General features: G+C 43.8%; 1 protein-coding gene across 1 annotated transcript; it reads left to right on the plus strand.

Moving 5' to 3' along the window:
• The first annotated feature begins 747 nt into the window (after positions 1–747).
• LOC120692777 (cyclin-D5-3-like) lies at positions 748–3,152 on the plus strand. The gene is made up of 5 exons (XM_039976161.1): positions 748–1,419; positions 1,519–1,605; positions 1,746–2,034; positions 2,139–2,278; positions 2,411–3,152. Exons 1-5 carry the CDS (start codon positions 1,117–1,119, stop codon positions 2,621–2,623), a joined length of 1,032 nt encoding a protein of 343 aa, XP_039832095.1. The 5' UTR covers positions 748–1,116; the 3' UTR covers positions 2,624–3,152.
• The last annotated feature ends 17,739 nt before the right edge of the window (positions 3,153–20,891 follow it).

Raw genomic sequence — 20,891 nt, forward strand, 5'->3', positions numbered from 1 at the left:
GTGCATGTCGACGGATCTCGACAGCCCGTTGTATGTGCCCTCAATCTTCATTATAAAAATAATATTTAATTATTTAATTAAGGTACGATGAAGCATATAAGTGTATTATCATGAGATTTTTAGTGAATAGAAGAACCTCACTTATATTTCATGTCACATTTTTTCTTTTTTTTGGCTACTGTTTTTGTTTCTCTTTGATTTTTTACAAGCTATCACAACTTTTGGATGAATGCACTATAGAATCAAAGTTAAGATATTGTAAACATATTTTGCATTCAAGTGTGATAGAGCTAAGATAGCATGTGGAATTGAGGAATATTTTCAGTAATGAATCCAAATAATCACTATACTTCACAAGCCATTTATGGCAAAATTTGTTGGTGAATCGTAGACACTATTAGCACTCTTCTCGACTAATATCATGACCATTTTTGTCCAGTTACTTTATGAGTATGAAAAGATATGCGGTTGCTTTGTGTATTTTTTTTAGAAGAAGAGAGTTGTTTTACATAGATACAAAGATGATAAACGAGTAAAAAGAAAAGAAAAAATACAATGTCAAGCACTATATACTCTGATGATCAGAATCACACGATCGTTGCCACTTGCTATCTAATGACAGCACGTTTCGCGAGCAAAAAATCAGGGTCGCAACTTGTAGGACTGCAACGCGTACAGTATTTGGGTTCCCGCAGGTATAAGCAGTGCAAAGCCTGTACAAATCGTGGTCAGCTGGCGCTCGTCACGAAACTTGTCGTCTACTAAACCGGGCCTTCTTCTCCCTCCCTCGTCTCGTCTCCCGGGCTCCCGGCCTCCTCTCTCCCACGCACGCACAGCCCCCCACGCAGCGCAGGCACGCCGCCTCTCCCGCGCGCCACGCGCAGCTCAACTTCCCAATTCCATCTCCCTCGCTCTCTCCAACTGCACATTTCTCTCCCTCTTTCAGCGCGCGAGTGTGGAGGAGGGAATCCCTTTCTGTTCCGCGCCGTGCTCGCGCGCACCCACCCGCACCGCACGCCTTTACCTCCGCCCGGCTGCTCCCACTGGGCGAGATCTTTTCCCCTTCGCTTTTCCTTTCCTTTTTCCCCCGCGCATGCACGGGCTCTGATTGACGCCATGGTGGAGGACGCCGCCGCCGCCGCGGCATCCACGTCCGCTCCCGCCACGCCCACCTCCATCCTCCTCTGCCGGGAGGACGGCAGCGACCTCTTCCACGACGCCGACGATGGCGGCGCCAGCGCGGACCTCTTCGTCGCCCGCGACGACCGTCTCCTGGTCGTGGACCGGGACGACGAGTATGTCTCGCTGCTCCTGTCCAAGGAGAGCACTTCCGCCGCCGGCTGCGGCGCCGCCCTGGCGGAGGAAATGGAGGAGTGGATGAAGGCCGCGCGCTCCGGGTGCGTCCGCTGGATAATCAAGGTCGTTCGCGCGCTCTTCCCCCCTTTGCCGCGTACATTTTCATTGGGGAAAAATTCCATCTTTACCAATGTTCCTTCTCCTTTTCGTTGCTGCTTGCAGACGACGGCGATGTTCCGGTTCAGCGGGAAGACCGCGTACGTCGCGGTGACGTACCTCGATCGCTTCTTGGCGCAACGGCGAGTCAATGTAACGAACTGACGAACCTGCATTTCCCATTGTGCCGTCGCCATGGCCGGCCTCTTCTTCTTCCGGCGTTCTCCAGTGTCTGATTGATTGATGAATTTTGACTGGCTGCGCATTGTGACCGTCTCTGTTGACGGGTTCAGAGGGGGGAGGAGTGGGCATTGCAGCTGCTCGCGGTGGCGTGCCTGTCGCTGGCGAGCAAAGTGGAGGAGCACCACGCGCCGCGGCTGTCGGAGTTCCGGTTGGACGCGTACGACTTCGACAGCGCGTCCATCCTGCGGATGGAGCTCCTCGTCCTGGGCACGCTCCAGTGGCAGATGATCGCCGCCACCCCGTTCCCCTACATCAGCTGCTTCGCGGCGCGGTTCCGGCAGGACGAGCGCCGGGCGATCGTCATCCGCGCCGTCGAGTGCGTCTTCGCGGCGATCAAAGGTTTGGTCTGGTCCTCCACCCCCCCCCCTCACAGTTGCTTCCGTTCCCCACCGAATCGGGTCGCAAGAACACTGAGATTCCATTCCCCCATCTCTCATTGGCAGCCATGAGCTCGGTGGAGTACCAGCCATCCACCGTCGCCGTAGCGTCCATCCTCGTCGCGCGCGGCAACGACGAGACACCCGCCGCCAATCTGGACGAGCTCATGGCGATCCTGGGCTCATCATGGCCGCAACTAGACACCGTAAGCTCCCCCTCCTGCCCACCGCGTCCGATCTCGCATCGCATCGCGCGCATTTCTTTCGGGGAGAAGGCTGTTGCCTGTTGGTGGTAAGCGCCATGATGAGTAAGTGCCGCCGCTGTTCGTCTCTGGCAGGGGCATGTGTACTCCTGCTACAGCGCGATGGCGCAGGAGGACAAGTCGTGGATGCACTCGGCGGAGGTGGCGTCCTCGGGCGTCTCTGTCGCCGCGCACGTCGGGAGCCCGGACGCCTCCGTGGGCACCAATAATGCGGCTGGCACCGCCCCGCCGGCAACCCCCGACAACAACAATAAGAGGAGACGGTTGCGCTCACCTCAGCGCCAGTAGGAGAGGAGCCTCTGCTGCCTGCTGGGCAGTGGAGTCCAGCTGCATTTTCAGCTCACCATTTCTTTTCTTTTCGATGACTGAATGAATTCAGGCTGCTGCTCGCTGGTGATTCATTCTAAGGGGAGGCCAACCGGATGCCCGAATCCAAATGGGGGCAAGGGCAAGATTTGATTCTTCTGATTAGTGGCAATTGTCACAGGGTGATTTGGTAATTTAGCGTTGGGAAGATTTTTGGTTTTGAGGAGATCTTTCCCGGGATCAAAAGGTAGTGTAGAGAGGAGAGAAGAAAGCTGAGACAGAAGTGAGAAAGCTCTTGCTCAAAGTGAGAATACCTCAGACCTGACCTCACTAAGGTCTGAGGTGAAAGTGAAAAGCAAGAAGTCAAGGAGTGTGAGTCATTTTTTGTTGTGTGTGTGTGTGTGTGAATACTGTCTGTACCAGCTATCTGTCTGTCTGTTCTCTATTCTTTTCTGTTTAATAGCCTGTCACTGCATCAGTGACAATAGTTAACCGGATATCAATTCTCACATGATCTCTCTGTTAAGTGCTCTGGATCGACTAGATCCTAATGGATCACATGCATATACTTAAATCAAGGTATAGGCATATCTTCTTTAGATGTAGAAGCCATCTAGATGTATAGATGGTATGTGTGACTCTTTCTAGTGCTTGCAAATAGATGAGTTTAATTAGAAATAAATGAGAGGAGATAGATAGTTATCCATTGATCATGTCCATCTCCTCTATTTATACTATTGTACACTAGGGGAACCAACACCAAAATAATTGGCCATTGCCCACTGATCATAAGCAAAACCATTTGAAAATCAAATAGTTTTTGACAAGACTTAGGGCTTAAGTTTTGACTAAACTTGAGGGCCAAGTTTCTAGCAAAACTTGGGCTCAAAACCATTTGAGGATTAATGGTTTAGATCCTAGCCATTCATTTATGTTTTAACGGTTGAGATCATTTCCAACATTCTCCCCCTTGATCGTAAGGTTAAAAAGTTCATTCATCAATAAAATAGCATACAAAGATAAAAGGATCATAATGGTCAATAATGTACCAAGAGACCATATTTACTATCGTACACTAGTTTACATCAAAACAAACTTACTTAACTTAAGAGCTCATACATCATTATATATAATGGTACAGACTCACTCTATGATAAATAGTACACAAAGAAAATAGATTACAATAGTCAATTAAGTACTATTAAACTAAATGACTATGGTTCCTATTACATCTCAAAATGAGTCCTCTTAGCTTATGAGGAGATGGTGTCTTCACGGTCCCAATTAATTCAAGATCAAAAGCTTTTCTACCAAATCCATGCTGGCAACATGATCTCTGAATATACTGGGCGGTAGACCTTTAGTAAGAGGATCCGCTAACATAAACTTTGTGTTTATGTATTTCAAACTTATTGTCTGATCTTGAATTCTATCTTTCACAATATGGTACTTTATGTCAATGTGTTTGGCAGCACCACTTGACTTGTTGTTACTCGAATAAAGTACTGCTAATTGATTATCGCAGTATAAAGTGAGTGGTCCTGAGATACGATCCACCACTCTTAATCTTGGGATGAAGTTCTTTAACCAAGTTGCCTGTCCTGTGGCCTCATAACATGCTACAAATTCTACTTGCATCGTTGATGAAGCAGTAACTGTTTGTTTGGAGCTTTTCCACGAGATAGCTCCACCAGCGAGTGTGAAGATATAACTCGACGTGCATTTCTTAGTATCAACACATCCCGCAAAATCAGCATCCGAATAACCCACAACTTCGAGATTATCAGATTTCTTATATATGAGCATGAGATCTTTAGTGCCTTGTATATAACGCAAGGCTTTCTTAACGGCCTTCCAATGATCAATTCCAGGATTGGATTGATATCTGCCAAGCATCCCAGTTATGAATGCTAAGTCAGGGCGAGTGCACACTTGTGCATACATAATACTTCCCACTGCTGATGCATATCGGATAGTCTTCATCTGCGCAGCTTCATATTCATTCTTTGGACATTGAAATGTCTCAAATTTATCGCCCTTGATGATAGAAGCAGGCGAAGCTGAACATTTGTGCATATTGTACTTCTTGAGTACTTTCTTAATATATATTTTCTAAGATAACCCCAAGATCCCATTGGATCTATCTTGGTGAATCCCAATGCCCAAAACATAAGTTGCTTCACCAAGATTTTTTATATCGAACTTACAAGATAGGAACTTCTTGGTTTCTAGTAGCAAATTGATATCACTGCTGGCTAAAAGAATATCATTCACATATAACACCAAGAAAACAAGTTTACTCCCCCTGAACTTGGTGTATATGCAATTTTCCACTTTATTTTCCTTAAAACCAAATTACTGATAATTTGGTCAAACTTCAAATACCACTGTCTTGATGCTTGTTTTAAACCATAAATTGATTTCTTAAGTCGGCATCCTAAATGTTCTTTATCTTGTACAGCAAAACCCTCAGGTTGAGCCATATAGACATCTTCGTGTAAATCACCATTTAGGAAAGCTGTCTTTACATCCATCTGATGTAATTCTAAATTAAAATGTGCAACAAGCGCCATTATTATTCTGAATGAGTCTTTTGAGGAAACAGGCGAGAAAGTCTCATTATAATCAATGCCTTCCCTCTGAGTGAAGCCTTTAGCCACGAGTCTGGCTTTAAATCTTTCAATATTACCCTTGGAGTCATATTTTGTCTTGTAGACCCATTTACACCATTTACAACCTACTGTTTTGGCTCCTTGGGGAATTTCAACTAAATCCCAAACTTTATTTGTACTCATAGACTTCATTTCTTCTTGCATTGCACTAAACCATTCGGAAGCATATTCACTATGCATGGCTTCTTTAAATTATGTGGGATCATCATCCAATGCATACTCATCCATATCTTCAGTCACATAAGTGACATAATCACTCAAGATTGCAGGCTTCCTACTGACTCACTGTGATCTCCTTAATGTGTTTTCATTAGACATCAATCACAGTTTGAGGGTGTTGAACATCTTCACTAGGAAGATCATTAGGAGTAGCTTGCGAGACAACAACCGGTGTCTCAACTGGTGTTGTGTCAACAACCCTTTCACTTGAAGGTGCAATCTCAACAGTTGGTACAAAACTTTGTTCTTGAATAATAGGCATTGGGACATAATCCCGCTTTTCTTCAAGATCTATCTCCCGGGGTGTTATTTCCCCTTTCATCATTTCACTTTCCAAGAACACTGCGTGTCTTGTTTCAACAAATTTAGTGAACTGATTTGGACAGTAAAATCGATATGCTTTAGACTTGTCAGGATATCCAATAAAATGGCAACTGGCAGTCTTTGGGTCCAATTTACCCATATTAGGATTGAAAACTCTAGCTTCAGCAGGACAACCCTAAACATGTAGATAATTCAGGGTTGATTTTCTCCCAGTCCATATTTCATAAGGTGTTTTGGGCACTGATTTACTGGGAACTTTATTCAAAACATGACAAGCTGTTTTAAGAGCCTCCATCCATAAATTAATGGGTAGAGTAGAGTGACTCAACATACTTCGTACCATATCCATAAGAGTGCGATTACGCCGTTCAGCCACTCCATTTTGTTGTGGTTCACCTGGTGTAGAGTACTGAGCCTTTATGCCATTTTTCTGTAAAAACTTAGCAAATGGACCAGAAATTTGGCCATAAGGCATATGCCTCCCATAATACTCTCCACCACGATCTGATCTTACGATCTTTATCTTCCGATCATGTTGATTCTCCACTTCAGTTTTGAACAGTTTGAACTTGTCCAATGCTTCAGCTCTTTCTTTCATCGGATAGATATAACCAAAACAGGAGCAATCATCAGTGAAGGTTATGAATAAATCAAAATCATCCACCGATTTGACATTAAAAGGTCCACAAATATCTGTGTGGATTATCTCCAAAACCCCTTGGCTTCGATTAGCGCCTTTCTTAATTTTCTTAGGATACTTTCCCTTAATGCAATCTATGCATTTTTCATCATCAAAAACCAAGGATTGGAGTATATTTTCTTTAATGAGGCGTTCAATCCCCCCCTCGAAATATGGCATAAACGATAGTGCCATAATTTCGAAGAAGTCTCATTATCATTTCTTTTACGCTTATTATCAGGAGTGGATACAACATTATTGATTGCATCATTTGTGGAAATAAGATAAATTTTGTCTTATCGGATGGCAAGACCAGCATTATTCACATTATACATAATTATACATTTCTTATTTCTAAAATTACAACCAAAATCATCATCATCCAAACATGATACAGAAACTAAGTTTCTTTTCATGGATGGTTTATATAATACATTATTTAGTTGAAGCTCAAAACCAGTATGTAACAAAAGTGTAAAAACACCTACAGTTTCAGCTTCAACTTCAACTCCATTAGCCACCTTGATGTTTCTTTCCCCTTTTCTTAGGGTCATCTTGGTAGCGAATCCCTGCAAAGAATTAGTAACATGAACGGTTGCTCCTGAGTCAATCCACCATGTATTGGTGGCATAATCAACATACAAAGACTCATCTACAAAAGTAATAAAATTATTACCTTTCTTATTAAGACACCTTAGAAAACCAATACAATCCTTCTGGAAGTGTCCAGGCTTGCCACAAAAATGGCATTCTTCTTTCTTTTCTTCACTTCCAGCATCTGTGTTGGCATTTTGCTGGGGCTTATTCTACTGGATTTTCTTAGAACATTGCCCCTTATTTTTAAACTGAGGATTTTTAGGCTTCATATATTCATTGACAAACCTTTTATATTGCCGTTTCTGAGAGGCTTGAAATTGACCAACATATTCAATCCTCTCAGCCTTAAGTCTTTCTTCCTCTTGGACACACATGGCTATCATTTCATCAATGCTCCACTTTATTTTCATAGCATTATAGTTGATGGTAAATGGAGAAAACTCCGGGGGCAAAGATGACATTATGAAATGCACAAGAAAACCATCAGAAATTTCTATTTCCAAAGACTTAAGTTTAGCAGCCATGTGACATTTCTTCATAATATGCTCTCTTAAGCTTCTGGTCGGATTATACTTTTCTTCTACAAGCCTCTTTATTAAAGTGCTTGCTTAAATTTTTGAGGAACCTTTGAACTGATCCTCAACTTTGCTAAGGTATTCCTTAGCAGTATTTGAGTCCGGAATAGCACCTCTAATACTTTCAATAATGGAACTCTTAATTATCATGAGGCACTTACGATTTGATGGCTCCCATAAAAACTTTTTATCGTTATATTCCTTCAGGAGTGCTTCATAATTTTTAGAGCCCTCCTGAGGCTCTTTAGGAGCGTCATTATTGTAACACCCCGGGTGTTTACACAGTAATTTAATTAGGTGCCTGCACAGTAATTGTGTAGGTTTGCCACGCATTATGTGCTTGAATTACGTAAAAAGGATCTTTTTGTAATTATGAAAGGTTATAAGTGTAATTATGATTTTATGCAAGGTCCTTTCTGCAGTTGTGTTGAATAGGTTGTGTAATTATAGTTTTAGTGGAGGGTGTTTTTGCAAAATTTCAGTGCATTTAATGCATGGCAGCCATTTTTGCTTTTGAGTCTAGAGTTGAAGTGAATTTGCTTTGAAAAAGACAAATTTCCTAGAATTCAAAATCCCTTCAATGTTTTTAATTTTAGCTCTTGAATCTTTGGTCAAATAAATTTTTGCACAACATCAAAGTTGTAGATCTTGAAAAGTTGAACAACTTTCATGTTGGACACTTTTTCATTTGAGCTTTAGTTTAAAAGTTATTGCTTGTTTACAGAGAGGTCCCTGGAACTTTTGGTAATTGCAAAACGACCCTTTTCTTCCACCTCCACCCCCTGCTCTGCTTCTCGCCGCCGACGCCACCGACAGCGCCGCCGCCGACGCCTTCCCGGCTTTCCCGGCCATTACTCCGCCGTGCGCTGGCGCCCACGCGTCGCGGACGACCTCCTCCCCCTCCTGTTGCTTCGCGCTGGAGCCTCCCGGCCGAGCCACGCGCCCCCGCCGCTTCCAGAACCGCCCCGACGGCCGCCACCGCGACGCCGCCGTGGAGCGCCCCCTGCAGAGCCCGCCGCTCTCTTCTAGCGAGCGGCCGCGCACTACAAGAGTCCCAGAACTCGATTTCGCGCATCCCTTCGCTCTCTCCTCGCTCCCACACCGCAGAACACCACCGCCGCCCCGCTTGAACCCCGGCGAGCTCCACCCCGCCGCGGAGCCGCCACCCCAGACCCGCTCCACCCCTACATCCCCCACCATTAGCCGCGCCTCGTCCTAGCGCAGCTCCCAGGCCATTTTCCCCTCGCCCAAACCTACCGGAGCTACCTCGCCGCCGTGCTCCGAGCCCGCAAGCCGCCGATCGCCGTCGACCCGCTATCTCCGGCCCTACTCTCGAGCTCCAAAGCCACCCAGAGGTGCGCCTTGGCCTTCTTAACCTCCCACGACCCTCCACCCTCGCCGCCGGCGCTCACCGTCGCCGGATTTGGCCGGCCATCCTCCCTCTGTTCTTTTCCCCACGGCCAGGGACCCCGAGTTTGAATTTGAAAAACCCCAGGGGTTGTCTGCGATGTCAGTGACTCAGGGAAATAGTGCTATAAGGACTTGTTTGAAATAGTTTGTTGTGATCTTTGAAATTCAATATCAATTCATAGAAAATTCGTAAAATATCAAATCTAGATGTTTTGGAATCCTCTTGAAGAGCTCTATGCAGTAGAACCATAATATGTTAGGCTTTAGTTACAAGTTTTTGCTGTAGATTTTGTTTTGTGTTATTAGGTAAATAAATACTTGTTCTTTAATCTTTTTCTTATCTGATGCTTGAAAGCTTGTATTGCTCTGAAATTTTTGTGGGGGTTGAATCATGTTACACTAGTTTTGCTATAAAAATTTCATGATCAGTTCTTTGTTGTAGCTATTTATTTGATTTAATCCTTGTTTAGTATACTTTATTTATGATAAATAGTTTCTGTTCTTGATAAATCCTGAAAATATTCCTGAGTGTTCATCTGGAGAATATTAGCTTGTCCAGGAAGTTTGAGCCTTAGTTCATGAATAGAACAGGAGCTAAAATTGAATCTTGCTAAACTGATGTCTGTTTTGTTTATTTTCTCAGAATTAATTATTTGTAGATAAAATCATGAAAAATTCACAATAGATAAATCATCCCTGATCTCCTGTTAAATTTTGAGCTTCTGTTTTGATCTATTTTGATCTGTATAATTCAACCTTGTACTAGGTGTTGCCTGCATAAATGATTTATTGTGATTAAATGGTTACATGTCTTGATATGATTTTTGTAGGGTAGATTACTTTGTTCATGTTCTGTTCAGTGTAATTTTGGTAGATTTTATTACTATTTGTACTCTGAGTTGTTGATTTATTTACAAACCATGATTTAATCGTATAGGAAATCACCACCACTCATTTTATGAAGTTAGTTAACTTCTTTTGTGCTGTTGATCATGATGCCTTGTGTAGTTAAATTTGTTATTTAACTACTCTATAAACGATTGCCCATGTTTGTTTATAATGTTGTTCTTGCATGGCATATAGACACGACTGCCTTATCGGACGGGACGTACGAGCTGATTCCGGAATCTGACGGAGGTGATCTCGAAGCTCAAGTAAACACTGCGGAACTAACTGAAGCCCCGAACCAAAGTTCGGAAGAGCCTAGCGCTGAAATAGTTAGTAATTACCGAGAAGGCAAGCCCCGGACATAACCTATACTTCAAATTAATATCATTTACTGTATTATTTTACTTGTCCATTTACAGTTCATAGGAGTTGATTTGAAACCCTAGATGCATGATCCTAGGAACCTATGTACTGAACACTAGACCTGAGTTCGACTACTTGCTAAGCTTATAGGACCGGTAAAAGTCGAGTGATTGCCTGTCACTCGCGAGCTTTATAGGAATTGATTGTTTACTTTCTGTCATCAATATAAGGACGACGGACGGGGTTGTGTTCGATTTCATGATCTTATGTGAGACTCCGTCTGTGTTGATGAACTTGCTAAGGTCGCGGTGTGTGGTAGTGCCGGTTAAGTTTTTGAAAGTACTAGTCACATGCCGTAAATATGGTACGCGGCAAGCCTAGTAGCTGATTGGACCGGGGAGTGGATATACCTCCCACTCTCTCTTAGGAGTAGGTTTTATTTTTATGTTGCGCAACACTACGACTTCTAGGGACAAGGTTCGGCCTTGGAGCCCTGTAGTCGGGGAGAGTGGCACTATCCACAAGCCGGAAAGAAAGGTCAACGGTTGTTTGGGAATGACCCGACGGTGTTCCAGACGTGTGTGCTAGGTTGTCCTTGCAAGGTTGAATTTCGATTCAGAATCGTCCGCCTCTCACGATGAAATGAGACTACTTGATTGATCTGCCACACAGAGTAATAAGAGCAACAATATTCTTATTAATCTTGATGTTTGCTTAGAAGTTCCACCATGATTGGTTAGTAGCTGCTTACATAGAATGGTTAATCAATTAGAATCTTGAAGCTAAAACTTGAAAGTAAGGACATACTCTTATTGCTTTTCAGCAAAAAAAAAAAAGAATACCAGAGCCTCGCAAAACCTTGCATAGTCTAGTTAAATGTGGCAGCCCCGCCCAAATTAATCCGGCTTAAGCGCGCTAACCGTCATCAAAACGACAATCAGGGTTAACACGCACTTAAAACGGAGCAATCCGGCAGTGCTGTCGGGTAATATCCCGATAAAACCACTTGAACCTGGATCGAACAAAGCAGCATAACTCACACGAAGGCGAGTCCAGAGATTACAACACCTCACAAAATATTACACCACAGAGTTTAACATAAAAACAGAATTACAAACCAAGTTCCAAATTTAACAAAGTACTTTTCAAACCAACGTAACAGAAGTTCATCAGAGTCCTTTATTTTAGCGGAAAGTAAACACGAGGACTAACGACGATACGGATGTCTCGAGAAAGCCCGATACAAGACATCACTCGTTCTTGTCATCATTGGCCGGGGACGCATCCCACTCCACGGACCAACCAGGCGGAAGAGTGCAAGGCCAGGTCAAACTGGCAAACATATCCTCAAAGGTTTCACCTGAAACAAAACATAGCCACAAGCAAGGCTGAGTATACTAATACTCAGCAAGGCTTACCCGACTGAGGGTATACTTACCCCTTTACCTAAACATGCAAGGCTTTTGGCTTGAGGGGTTTGTTTTGCTGAAAAGCAATAAAAAATGGATCCTTAATGGGGGGTTTTAACTTTCAGGTTCTAGTTCAATTAACCATTCTAGGTGAGCATCTATCCAATAGCATGCATGGTGATAACATTTATCTTTTATTATCCAATCAACCATATTCATCATTCTCATCTTTCACTTCTTACTCTATGTGGCAAAAGAGTTAAGCAGTCCCATTATCCGTGAGAGGCGGACGATTCGAAGCGAATTTGTTAACCTTGCAAGGCAGACCTAAACACACGTCACGTGGTTACTCCCAGAGTCACACGTGCAACATTTCCCCTTTCTTTCCGGGTTGTGGATCAGGGTCACCGTCCTCGACTACAGAGTACGACGACTCTGCACCCGCATGTGCGCGCATGAGAAACGACGGTCAAAGAAGGTGAGGGAGAAGTCCACTTGCCGGGCCAATCAGGTACTTAAGCTTACCGATTACCATATTCTCGGCATGTGTTGAGTACGTTCAAACGCTTAACTACCACTACCACACTCTGCGGCCTTATCACATTTCACTAAACAGACGGGACATCCCAAGTACCACAGTCCCGCCCGTAGGCCTTATAGTTGCAGCAGGTAGTAAACATCCAACTCCTATATTTCTCGCGAGTGACAGGAAATCACTCGACTTCTACCGAAATATTAGCATAGCCAACTAGCGACCTACACATACTAGTGTTCAAACATCGGTACCTAGGATTATGCAATTAAGGTTCCAGTCAACTCCTGTAAACTTAAATGCACAAATAGATAGGAACAATAAAAAAATGCATAAGTTTAAAATAGTAGGACATGCTCCGGGGCTTGCCTTCCTGGGCGTAGCTGGATCTGGGCTCTTCCGAAATAGGGTTCGGGTCTTGCGCAGCTTCAGTTAAATTAACTTGAGCTTCGCGCTGCTCACTCTCGGACTCGGGCACCAGCTCGTAAGTTCCGTCAGCGAGAGTAGTAGTATCTATATGAGATGCAATGCACATGGGTAAGTGGTTGTGATGGTAAGAATTTATGAATTATTTCACAAAAATGGTGTAACGCAAACAAAACCCGAAGTTAAAGAGTGAAACACTTTCATTCATATTTTACTGGGCAATCGTTTATAGAGTAGTAACTCAATATATCTAACTACACAAGACATCAAGATCAACAGCACAACAAAGCTGTACTAACTTCCTAAACAAGTGGGATTAGTTTCATCTAGCAATTAAATCATGGTTAGTCAATAAATCAATAACTCAGCACACATACAGTAGTAAAATCCACAAAAATTACATCTAACAGAAGTTAAACAGAACTAGCTATCCTGCAAAATTCATCCTAAATCTTGTAGCCAAATAACCAAAGCAAATCATGTAATCAGACAACTTCTAGAACAAGATTGAATTATACATATTAGACTAAAGTATAAAACAATTTCAAACTTTAACAGCAGGTCTAAAAAGGGATTAATTAGCTACTGTGAATTTTTCAGGATTTATTATGTACATAAATAAATAGGAGAAAATAAACAAAACATACATCAGCTTAACAAGATAAATTTTTAGATCCTGTTCTAATTATGAACTGGGGCTCAAACTCCATCGATAAGCTATACTATGACAAAAGAACACTCAGAAATATTTTCTTGATTTACTATCAACATGAACTATTTATCATAATTAAAGTCTACTAAACAAGCATTAAAACAAATAAATAGCTACACAAGTCTATAATTAATGAAATTTGGAAAGTAGTGTTTATCTAATATTTTAAATACAAATAAAAATTTTCATATATATATCTAAGTTAGAACATCCAGAAATAAAAAGCAAAGTGTTTTACTAGATCTAGCCAAGACTAGGGTTTCATCTAGTTACAAAGGTCAACTGGTGCTCAAACTTTTACACAACACTAAGCATGGTATGTAATACCTACCAACCAAAAATCAACTATAGATTCTAAGTAGAACTCCTAGAACAATTATAACCCCTTTAATCTAATCATTTTCCTAGATTAAACTACAGACAGAAAATAAACATATGCATGTAATGAAAGTTGTAGATCTTGTTGCAAGGATTCCAAAACATTTGGATATGCATTTTTCTGATTTTTCTACGAATTTCTAGGAATTTTCAAAGTTTGCTGTTTTGGGAAACAAAAGAAAAAGAAAGAACTTTTTGCGCAGAGGCCCCTGGAAGACTTTTTCTTCTCGCGGATAGGCCCCTGGCCGGACTTCAGAGCAGGGGAGGCGACGGGCGGCGGGATTCCGGCGTGGGGGCTCACCGGGGGCGTGGGTAAAATGGGGGAAAAGGTTCACGGCGCCGAGAGGAACCCAAGGGTGGGCTCGGTTGGGCGCGGGATGGCCGGGAGGGGCTCCTCCGCGGAGAGCAGCGGCCGGCGGCGGCGTTTAGCGGTGGCGGCGGTGGTCCGGTGGCCCGGGGCGGCGTCGAGCAGGTCGGGAAGTACCAGTGGAGGGTGAGGAAGGTGGCTGTGGGGGTTGTTGGGCACGAGGAAGGGCGGAGGAGGGGGCTCGGCGGCGAGCTAGGGGGCGGCGGCACTGATGGCGGCGGCGGCGGCCGTTCCAGGCGGGAAAAGGGCGCACGGAGCTGGCTCTCGTGCTTAGGTAGGAAGGAGAGAGGGGTGAGGGCGTTGTGGAGCTCGCGGGATGGTTCTAGGCGAGTCAAGGCGCGAGAATGGGCGTGGCGCGGTCGGCCGGGCCTTCACGGCGTCGCCGTGGCGCCTCGGCGGCAGACCTCGGCGTGCGCGCACGGGGTGGCGCCGCGTGGCGAGGCCGAGCGGGTTGCGGTGGCCGGTTTGGGCGAACCAGGTGGCGGGGAGGCTGCCTGGCCGGGCGGGCGACGCGCGGCGTGAGGCCGGCGGCCTCTGGTCGGCCGGGCGCGAGACAGGGGAGGGGAGAGAGAGAGCAGAGAGGGTAGAGAGAAAGAGAGAAATTAAGTTTGATTCAAAATTTGAATTTTTCTCAAGGATTCCTTTTGAAACATGAAAAACTCTAAATACAAAAGTTGTAAAGAAATTTAAAACCTACAACTTTTACTTCAGGAGAAAGTTCAACCGAACAATGGTTTAAAATTTATTTTAAATTTTCCAAAACTACCTAACAAAACACTTATCATTTCATGTAATTTTTGTCACTTTTACCCCTAAGATTCAACTAGACATTGATTCATCTTTTCATGGTGAACATGTCTATTCATTTTCATAAGCCTATTTGCATTGGTTTAAAAGTTATTTGAGGTTCCTGACCTAGGCACACATACACATATACACATGCAATTGTTTCGATGTTTCTTGGTTAAGGTACAAGATTTGGTACTAATGACTCTGGTTTAGCTAATGAAACACCCGGGGTGTTACATTAAAGTGGGCTACTGATACCCGTTGACGGTTAAGTCTTGCTGAGTATTAGAATACTCAGCCTTGCTGTTGAAACCCTTTTTCAGGTATGAGTTTTGAGGATCAGATCGCTAGCTTGACCTATCCTTGCTTGTTGCCTCCTGGCTGGTCCGTAGAATGGGATACGTCTTCGGCCGGCAATGACTATGACGAGTGATACCATGCTTGGGCTAGCTTGGTATACTTTTGCGACGTGTTGTAGTCATCGTGTTTCATCTTCCGCTGTTTAGACTCTGAACTTATAACCATAGCTTGTATAACTGTTATTTAAGTTGGCTTTGTAATAATGTGTTTAACTGGTTTGTAATCGTTATTATGCCTGAGTTGTAAAATTGTGGTTGTAATATCTCTGAACTCGCCTTCGTGCGGGGTATGCTTGTTCGATCCGAGAATCGGTGGTTGTATCGGGACGTTACCCGACAGACCAAAAATTGTTCCGTTTGAAGTGCGTTTAAGCTAATGTTGCCTTTATGGTGATGGTTTACGCACTTGAGCCGGGATAATTTAGGCGGTTCTGCCACAGCTGGTATCAGAGCTGCAAGCGTACATCAGAGGTGTTGGAACCTTAAAAACCATTTTCCATATAAAATTGGAACCATAAAGAATTTCGGAAAACTACGTTGGATTCGTTAAGAGTTGTGTTTAGAACGTAAAGTCCTAGGGAATTTACGGGAATTACTAGGTGGTAATTTATGTATGGTTTATGTTATCTGACTTCCAGCACTTTACTTTTTGTCAAACCATACTCACAAGCAACTCTTAATTCCTGTAACGACGCACCTACGTTGAGGTAAGATGGTAAGGATCCTCAGTCAGCTGAGGGAGTCTGACCTTCCCGTCGGTGATGCGAGCCGAACGCTGCCCTCAAGCAGTGGCTTACTTGAGGTGCTTCCAATATACCGACTATTAGTTGACTATATTGGAAGTAAAGTGTGCTCAGTCAGCTGAGGGAGTCTGACCTTCCCGTCGGCGATGCGAACCGAACGCTGCGCTCAAGCAGTGACTTACTTGAGCTGCTGCCAATATACCGATCTCGATCGACTATATTGGGAGTAAAGGAACTTGTGAATACGCCTCTGAGTAGCGTATGTTAACGTTGGCCATACGGCGGAAATTGTATGGCTGCCGCTTCTATAGTGAGCGGTAATGTTTGGGAACGCTTTCATGAGTGCTGGCATGAAAGGTTCATTGGGTATATATATTTATGTTCTGTCAATCTTAATGCAGGTACGCTAACCACGATTCGATAAGATAAGAACGGTTAGAATGTATCGACTAGCTATATAGGGAGAGCCGTATTTATCTATACCACCGTGCTAACCACGTAAGGCCAACCATAGTTGGCAATTGTTTATCTTGTGAGATCGGTCAGGACGTGCATGCATATTTGGTTGATGTTTGATTGGTTCATAATAGTTGAAGTTGCTACATGAGCTTGTTAAGGAATTTCTAATATGAATCCTTATAAGATAAGTGTTAGTGTGCTTAAAACATGAGTGAGTGAAATTCTGATTTTAGTAGAATGCTTGTAAAATGCTTAGGTTTCCTTAGATGAAAAATATGGTTTCGAGTCATGCCTTCCTCCTAAACCCCATCTTGTTGTTATAAGGATCTTTTCATTCCTTAGAATCTCAAATAATGAACCAGTACCAATTGTGGTTTATTATTCTTTGAGTTTGGAATCATATCATCTTGTGAATTAGAATCACATTTGTTTTACCGCAGTCTTCTTAAAGCTTTATTTGAGAAGTCTTGAGATAATTGTATTACTCACATTTGAATCCTTTTTGATTCAGATGGCGACTTGTTCCCAGATCTTTTGGGATGAGGAGGGAAATGCTCATACCGATTGTTTGTACTGGGAGGGTTTTCCGAGGATTCTTTGGGATTCACTTCGTATCTTCCACTACCCAGATCCACCCCAGTACACGGGACGCCAGTTTTCGGAGGATGGAATTAAGAAGAACAGAGTTAAAATGACCATTCCTCAGCACCCCACCTTGGAGTGGCCACCGATTGAGATCGAGGTGATTGGGTACCGTCTTGTGGATGCGTTTGAGAAAGCAGCTCTCAACGCTATCACCACTTTTTGTGAGCACCATCCTGAGGAGGTTGCAGCATATCCCATTGGTTTGTTTCCAGCAGTCAGTGCTGGCAATGCAGAGTGGCTGTTCAGGGTCACACACTTTGGCCACTTGATTGGAGATGTAGCGGATGAGACTATCGAGGCAGTAGTCAGATATATGAATGCTCAGTCTCACTACCAGATACTCCAGCAGCGACACATGGACCAGGTGATAGACTTGGCCCAGGGTTTTCAGCGAGGCCTTCGTTTGAGGGATACTCAGATTCAGGGACTTCAGGATGCCGTAGCTGGGAGGGATCTGGCCATTTCACAGTTTGAGCATCAGGCTATGGAGCATGGTGCTGAGATAGAGCAGCGCAACATAGTTATTGGTTTTCTTCAGGGGCAGGTGAAGGAGCTTCAAGCAGATTGGGCTGATGCTTTGGCACATGTTGGTATGCTCCAGGAGCAACTAGATGCCCCAGCTGAGCCGGCAGCAGCAGAGGAGGACCCAGAGGAGATTGAGGGAGTATCTGACTTAGATTCAGAGCACGCACTTGCTGAGCCTAACCCTCAGCCGGACGACTTTTCTTCCGGCAGTGCCTCTTCTCTGGGCAACCTCGACGACTTCTAGGCGTCTTAGACTTGTCCTAGATAGTTGTGTTCTCTTGTTGTAGCATATGTATATAGGGAAGATGTTATTGTAAAATAGCCTTAGGTAGGAGTACCACTTGTTGTATTATATGTGGTAAGGTTGAGCGATGTTAGGTTGTAAGAAAAAGGCTGCTTTGGATGTAATATAAGTAGCGACCACCAGTTTGGAAATCATAATCTTCCTACTTAGCAAATATCTTCATTTGTGCATTTTCACGCCGCTGATGAATATTAAAGATGTTGCAAATTTTGTGGCATTTGTGCTCATCAAATGTTAGCATGCGAATCTGTGAGACTAAATTTTAGTCCACCCCCTTCTATGATCTCTGTTGTTTAGCAACATAGCACATAGCGATGAAGAGCGAAGTGATAGATTATTGTCTTTACCCTTTGCTCTCAGCATTGAGTCTCTATACGATGGAGCATGAAGCTATCTAGCAGCTGACCAGTTTTGATTTTTGTGGGTTGCACAGTTATGTGTTGTGCATATTGTGCTCCACCGCATCTAGTAAATTTTGCTGATTTTGTTTTATCCATTGTATGATCATTGCACGTGCCATTGATTTTGGAAGCGAGAAATATGTATCTAATGGATGTCTTCCATGATTACAGATGGTTGGTCATACACGCGGAACGCCTGATGGCTTCGGTTGTGAAAATGGCAGTGGATCTCAGCAACCACCGCCACCCCCGTCGAATCTGGCCGAGTTAATGGCCATGCAAACAGAGCTGCTTCGCCAGCTAGTCCAAGGGCAACAAAATCAGCCACGCCAACAGTATGGAGGAAGGGAGGCATAACCAGCGGGTTACCAGGAATTCTTTGGTACCCAACCTCCGCTTTTCAGCAAAGCTGATGACCCATTGGATGCCGATGCTTGGCTCCGTACGATCAATTCCAAGTTTGCTTTGTTAGCAGTACCGTGTGTTGATGCAAACAAGGCCCCCTTTGTCGCCCAACAGCTGCGTGGTCCTGCACGTATATGGTGGGATAATTATTGTGCAATGCAGCCTGCTGAACATATCATATCTTGGGAGGAATTCAGAACAGCCTTCAGATCACATCATATTCCGGATGGACTAATTGAAAGAAAGTTGAATGAATTCTTGGCTCTAGATCAGGGAACCCGCACTATTCTACAATATGCACAGACCTTCAATCATCTGTGCCAGTATGCGGGCCACCATGCTGATACTGATGCCAAGAAACGTGATCGTTTCCGTCGTGGCCTCAATACTAAGCTCAAAGAACATTTAAACTTGGTTCAGCCCAATACCTATAATGAGCTGGTTAATATGGCCATTACACAGGAAAATTGTATTGCTGCACATCGTGCTGAGAAAAAGCGGAAGGCACCAACGGGACCCTCGAGTGCCCAGCCACCGAGGTATCGCCTGGTGCAAAATACTCCACCAAGGCCTCCACAAAGAAATGCCCCAGTGGGTAGGTTTGTCTTTAGGCCGCCTCAGCAACAAGGAGGATTCAGACCTCCAGTGCCTCAGCAACAGCAACAGCAGCAATTTAGCCCAAGGCCGAATGCCCCACAGTTCAATAGTGGGAATAGTAATAATCGATGTTTCAACTGCGGCAGTGCTTCTCATTTTGCCAAGAATTGTCCACAACCCAGAAGGAATAATCCAGGACAAAACTCTAATCAGAACAACAACAACAACAAGAGCAAGGGCAAGAAGCAAATGGTGCAAGTCCGACAAGGGCGAGTTAACTTCACTACTCTTGCAGACCTTCCAGCAGGAGCACCAGTAATGACGGGTACTTTCTCTATCCACAATAAACCCGCAGTCATATTATTTGATTCTGGTGCAAACTCATAGTTTTATAAGTGCCAAATTTGGAGCAAGAATAGGATTGGACTTTTGTCATACTAAGGGATCTTTCATGATAACAACCCCTGGTGGGAAGATAGCTTCCAATTAAATCACTAGATGTGTGCCAATTAAGCTGGGTAGTAAATTGATAAAGACAGATTTGATCCTGTTGAACTTAGAAGGCATGGATGTTATTCTGGGCATAAATTGGATGACTACACATAAAGTACTGTTAGATATCTCTTCACGAGCTGTCGAGATAGATTCACCACACCAAGGCGCCACCATACTCTATCTACCACAACGAGAGTGCTTCAACTCCTGTGCCTATGCCGCAAAAGAACTTAAACTTGAAGATATCCCTGTTGTGTGGGAGTATGCGGATGTATTTCCAGATGATTTGCCTGGAATGCCCCCTGATAGAGATATTGAATTTGTTATTGAGCTTCAACCCGGTACAACCCCTATTTCTAAGAGGTCGTACCGAATGCCTCCAAATGAATTAGCAGAATTGAAAGTCCAACTCCAAGATCTTCTTGACAAGGGCTTTATACGTCCAAGTTCTTCACCCTGGGGATGTCCGGCCCTGTTTGTGAAGAAGAAAGACAATAGTTTGAGGCTATGTGTTGATTATCGACCACTCAATGCGGTCACTATTAAAAATAAGTATCCTCTTCCCCGCATTGATATTCTATTTGATCAGTTAGCTGGAGCTAAGATTTTCTCTAAGATTGATCTTCGTTCTGGCTACCATCAAATAAAGATCAAGCCTTGTGATATTCCAAAGACTGCTTTCTCTACCAGATATGGACTATATGAATATCTGGTTATGTCTTTTGGCCTTACCAACGCCCCAGCATATTTTATGTACTTGATGAATTCAGTCTTCATGCCGGAGCTGGATAAATTCGTCGTGGTTTTCATTGACGATATTTTGATCTACTCCAAGAATGAAGAAGATCATGCTGAACATTTGCGTATCGTTCTTCAACGATTACGAGATCATCATTTTTATGCCAAATTCTCCAAGTGTGAATTTTGGTTGGACAACGTGAAATTCTTAGGTCACACTATCTCCAGTGATGGTATAT

Source organism: Panicum virgatum, chromosome 9N, assembly GCF_016808335.1.
Source record: "Panicum virgatum strain AP13 chromosome 9N, P.virgatum_v5, whole genome shotgun sequence".
Classification (NCBI taxonomy): domain Eukaryota; kingdom Viridiplantae; phylum Streptophyta; class Magnoliopsida; order Poales; family Poaceae; genus Panicum; species Panicum virgatum.

What these genes read in the sequence shown, in the direction of transcription:
- LOC120692777 (XM_039976161.1), top strand. Translation starts at nt 1,117, where the DNA reads ATGGTGGAGGACGCCGCCGCCGCCGCGGCATCCACGTCCGCTCCCGCC. An exon ending in GCGTCCGCTGGATAATCAAG is followed by an intron (nt 1,420 to 1,518) that starts GTCGTTCGCGCG and finishes TGCTGCTTGCAG; the next exon opens with ACGACGGCGATGTTCCGGTT. An exon ending in TGGCGCAACGGCGAGTCAAT is followed by an intron (nt 1,606 to 1,745) that starts GTAACGAACTGA and finishes TGACGGGTTCAG; the next exon opens with AGGGGGGAGGAGTGGGCATT.